Source organism: Egretta garzetta, unplaced genomic scaffold, assembly GCF_000687185.1.
Source record: "Egretta garzetta isolate BGI_Z169 unplaced genomic scaffold, ASM68718v1 C9017232, whole genome shotgun sequence".
NCBI classification, from domain to species: domain Eukaryota; kingdom Metazoa; phylum Chordata; class Aves; order Pelecaniformes; family Ardeidae; genus Egretta; species Egretta garzetta.
Window position 1 is genome coordinate 1 of NW_009269928.1, and position 3,505 is coordinate 3,505.

Genomic DNA, 3,505 nt, shown 5'->3' on the forward strand with positions numbered 1-3,505 from the left:
TCTCAGTCAGACGGTTTTTCTATCCCTTCTGTCGAAGGCAGGAGTTTGACGAGGGACAGAAACAAGGCTGTGCTGCACGGGCGTGGGTTTTAAATGTGCACACAGCCCATCCATCAATCACAGAAGCGGCTACAAAAGATACTCCTGGCAATAGCAAAGTTGAAAACACCTTTACCTCTCCTGAAGCTCCTTCTTCTCCAGGTCCCCCTTGACTTGCAAGCACATCGCTTCCCCAGTCTTCTGGCTTAGGTCCTGCTCCGCTTGCTGCTCTGCCTGATCCTTCAGGACACGTCTACCCAGAGCGATGGACTCCCGGAGCTGTACACCACAGTTCAGGCGGGAGCAGCTTATGAGTATGGATCCAGAAAGCCTCGTTTGCTCGGCCTTCAGCTCTGACAAATCTCTGAAGAAGAGTAAAGAAAGAGCTAACGTTCATACCCCCATCTTTATCAGCTGATGCACTCCTGAAGCACCTAACTGCGCGACAGTAGAAGCTGGCAGGAAAGATGGTGTCTTTCTTGGGGACCGGTCATTCCTCTGACACTCTGGGATCGGGCGACACCTTGGCGGTGCAGCAATGCATCTACTGGAGAGTTGAGGAAGGAGCCTGGTTTCGCCGCAGAGATACGGAGAAAGGGATGGCACAGCCAGAAGCCTTCAAGCACCTCTCATTACTCTTATTAATAGTTGCTCCCACTCTACCTTATTAACATACTCCGATTAGCATTAGTAGATGTAAGGAATTTTACCAAGATCCCCAGCCTTTACACCCAGGGGATCAGCCTTAAGCGACCTATCATTACCAGCGCTTGGACTGCTAAGAGGCTCGCGACAATATCTACAGAACGAACGTTTCAGGAAGGTGGCGTAAGAATAAGCCCGGAACGTTGTAACACAAAAGCATAAATGCTACAGGAATTAAAGAGTCGGTCAGGCGTACTCTCACATTAAGAAAAGCTTATAATCAAATAAGATAAATGGCTGACAGCAGCCCAGGGTTTGAAATTCCATGCTGACACCAGAAGAACGTTCTATTGAGGCTACACTAGTTTTGTTTGTGGAGAAGGCAAACCGTGAGAAAGGAACCTCAGAGAGCCCAAGGACAAGACAACAATCATAAGAAGAGGCCTCAAACCAAGCAAAACAAACTGGATAAATGCACTAACAGGGTAGAGAAGCTGTTCTTCCCGCAACAATGATGGTACTGGGATAAGTGGATAAAAAATACCTAGATATTCATGAACGCCCTTTCCATCGGGAGCGGTGGGAAAAGAAACTCAGCGAGATTTAAGGCAGGTATCATCGTCCTATAAAAGGGACTGCTCTGCCTGCCGCATGCAGAGCTTTGGTGAGGCTCTTCCAATGTGTCCGTAGATGCCTGTGCCCGTGTTAATAGGCCCAAACGTCACCCCAGTCAGGTCACCTGTGCAGGGCCTCTGCGTTGCTTAGAGCCCAAGCCCCTCAGTTTGAGCTGAGAACCAGCATCAAACCACAGGAGTCTGAAAACAGCCTGAAGTGCGCTTGATGGCATTGCCTCAGGCTGTCAAAGGAGAAATCACATCTTTAGCCGCCACTACGGCTGAGACACCCAGGCTCAGAAAGCTCGTGTTTCCTGCAAGAGATCGAGCCTTAACTTCTACTCACCGGTCAGTGGCAGTCTTCATCTCCAGGAACTGACGGCGGAAGGTTAACACCTGACGCCACAGGCTGAGCAGACGGCTGTGTTCACCCCTGAAGTAGCTGTCATAAAGCTAAGCATGCAAGGACAAAAAGAAATGGCAGTTCAGCCTCCGCCATCGCTGTGCAAGTCTTTCGGGTAGGAGAGAGAGCAACCACCATCACCGGGCCCCCTTTAGCAACTACTGCCGCAGGGGCATCGAGGACCAAAGAGGCACCTCAGAAGCATCCTCAGCCAGCCTGCCACCTGACTTCAAAGAAGGGGACATCCACACTTCTCCTGCACGAGCAGCTATCAACAGAGCAAACTGAGCGTGATTCATCACCTCACCTTCCAGAGGGGCCTAACGGTCTTGGTGGAGGAAGACACAAACAAGCCCCTCCAGGAGCAGTGTCAGACTGGCTCACCACAGGCTATTGGTAAGGGAGCCCTGCCTTGTTCTTCTCTTGGCTACTCTGAATGTGGAAACACACAGACCTCTCTGGTCTCCACCGCTCCAGGCGGAGATTTAGGAATGACTAAAAAGTGCCTGCCCTACAGCGCCCAGCAACACCAAGCATTTGCCTTTGAGACTGAGCAGAATGCTCACGGCAGGGGGCCATCTTCCCTTCCATCACCACCATTTGCTGACACTCCTCCGTCTCACACCCTTCTCTCCTGCTCGTCAACACCAATGCGCCCTCAGCAGAGCCACAACTTTCACACAGCCAGTCCCCTCTGCCAGAAAGAAAATGCTTTCTCAGTCCACTCTGGCATCACCTCCGACATCCCATAGCCTGTCCTTACCTCACGTTCATTGCGCCACTCACTCTCCTTCATTTCCAGCTCTTCACGGGCCCTCAGCCATTCTGCCGTCAGCTTTCCAATATCTTCTTTGAGGGCTGAATTAACCTCACGCGCTTGATCGAGGTGGTCCCGCAGGAGAGCGTTCACTTCCGCCAGACTCTCACACCTTGGGAAGGCAGAAGCAGCAAGGAGGTCACTGAACAACTGCTACCCACAAGCAGCACCCCCGTGATTTTCCAACTCCCTCAACACCGACTCCGGGGTCAAACTGAGAGGCAGTAAAAGTGCCTCCTAGCGTTCACTAAGATCTCACTGTCATGGCAAACACTTTTGCTTCTCCTTGCTTTAAGCCTTCCGTTTCCATCTACAATTCCAGTTTCCCCTTCCTCTTCCACTCTGATGATGCCCACAGTTAACGTCTCGCCCCGCCTCTGTGCTGGCTGATCACTGGATGCATCGCCTTTCTCTAGCATTGCCCCAAGTCGCTCGCCTACTGAACCACAGGCTAATTTAGGCTGCCAAGGGACCTTTGGAGGTCACCCGCAACACCCCCCGCTCAAAACAGAGCCATTCGGCACACACCACCAGTACTGCACCACAGAAAACAGACTGCGGACCTTCCTCCTTTCAACGCGGCTTGCCCAAACGCTTCCCTTGCAAAGACCAGGTACCACTGCACAGGTTTCCCCTCACGCCCACGAGCATCCAGGACACCAAGTATGAGGGAACGCTTCTCCCTTGTACCTTTGCTGCTCCTCTTCCACCTGCAGCAGAGCTTTCTCCAGGCTGCGGTCTTCTGCGGCTGCCCACCTGCCTGGAAGGGATCCCTTAGGAAGAAAGGACATGTTTGGTCAAATCCTTGCGTTCCCTTTGCTACTGTTAGCATCCATTGCACCTATCTTAACAATGGCAACTGGACAAAACACTGGCGGGCAAACTTGCAGCGCTGCTTTAAACCCTCGGGCAGCAAAATCTTGTTTTCCTCTGTCAGTGCTTTGGGGAGCTTTTTCTTTGTCAGCGCTCACCAACGCTACCTACGCT

The 3,505-nt window shown here is 51.9% G+C and overlaps 1 protein-coding gene across 1 annotated transcript; it reads right to left on the reverse strand.

The window, feature by feature from the left end:
• Positions 1-158: 158 nt before the first annotated feature.
• On the reverse strand, positions 159-3,291 carry LOC118453220 (centrosome-associated protein CEP250-like; the record flags this gene model as incomplete). The annotated part of the gene is made up of 4 exons (XM_035902795.1): positions 159-403; positions 1,645-1,751; positions 2,465-2,630; positions 3,209-3,291. Coding segments are annotated over 4 exons (588 nt in total), but the record flags the coding sequence as incomplete, so codon positions are not given.
• Positions 3,292-3,505: the final 214 nt, after the last annotated feature.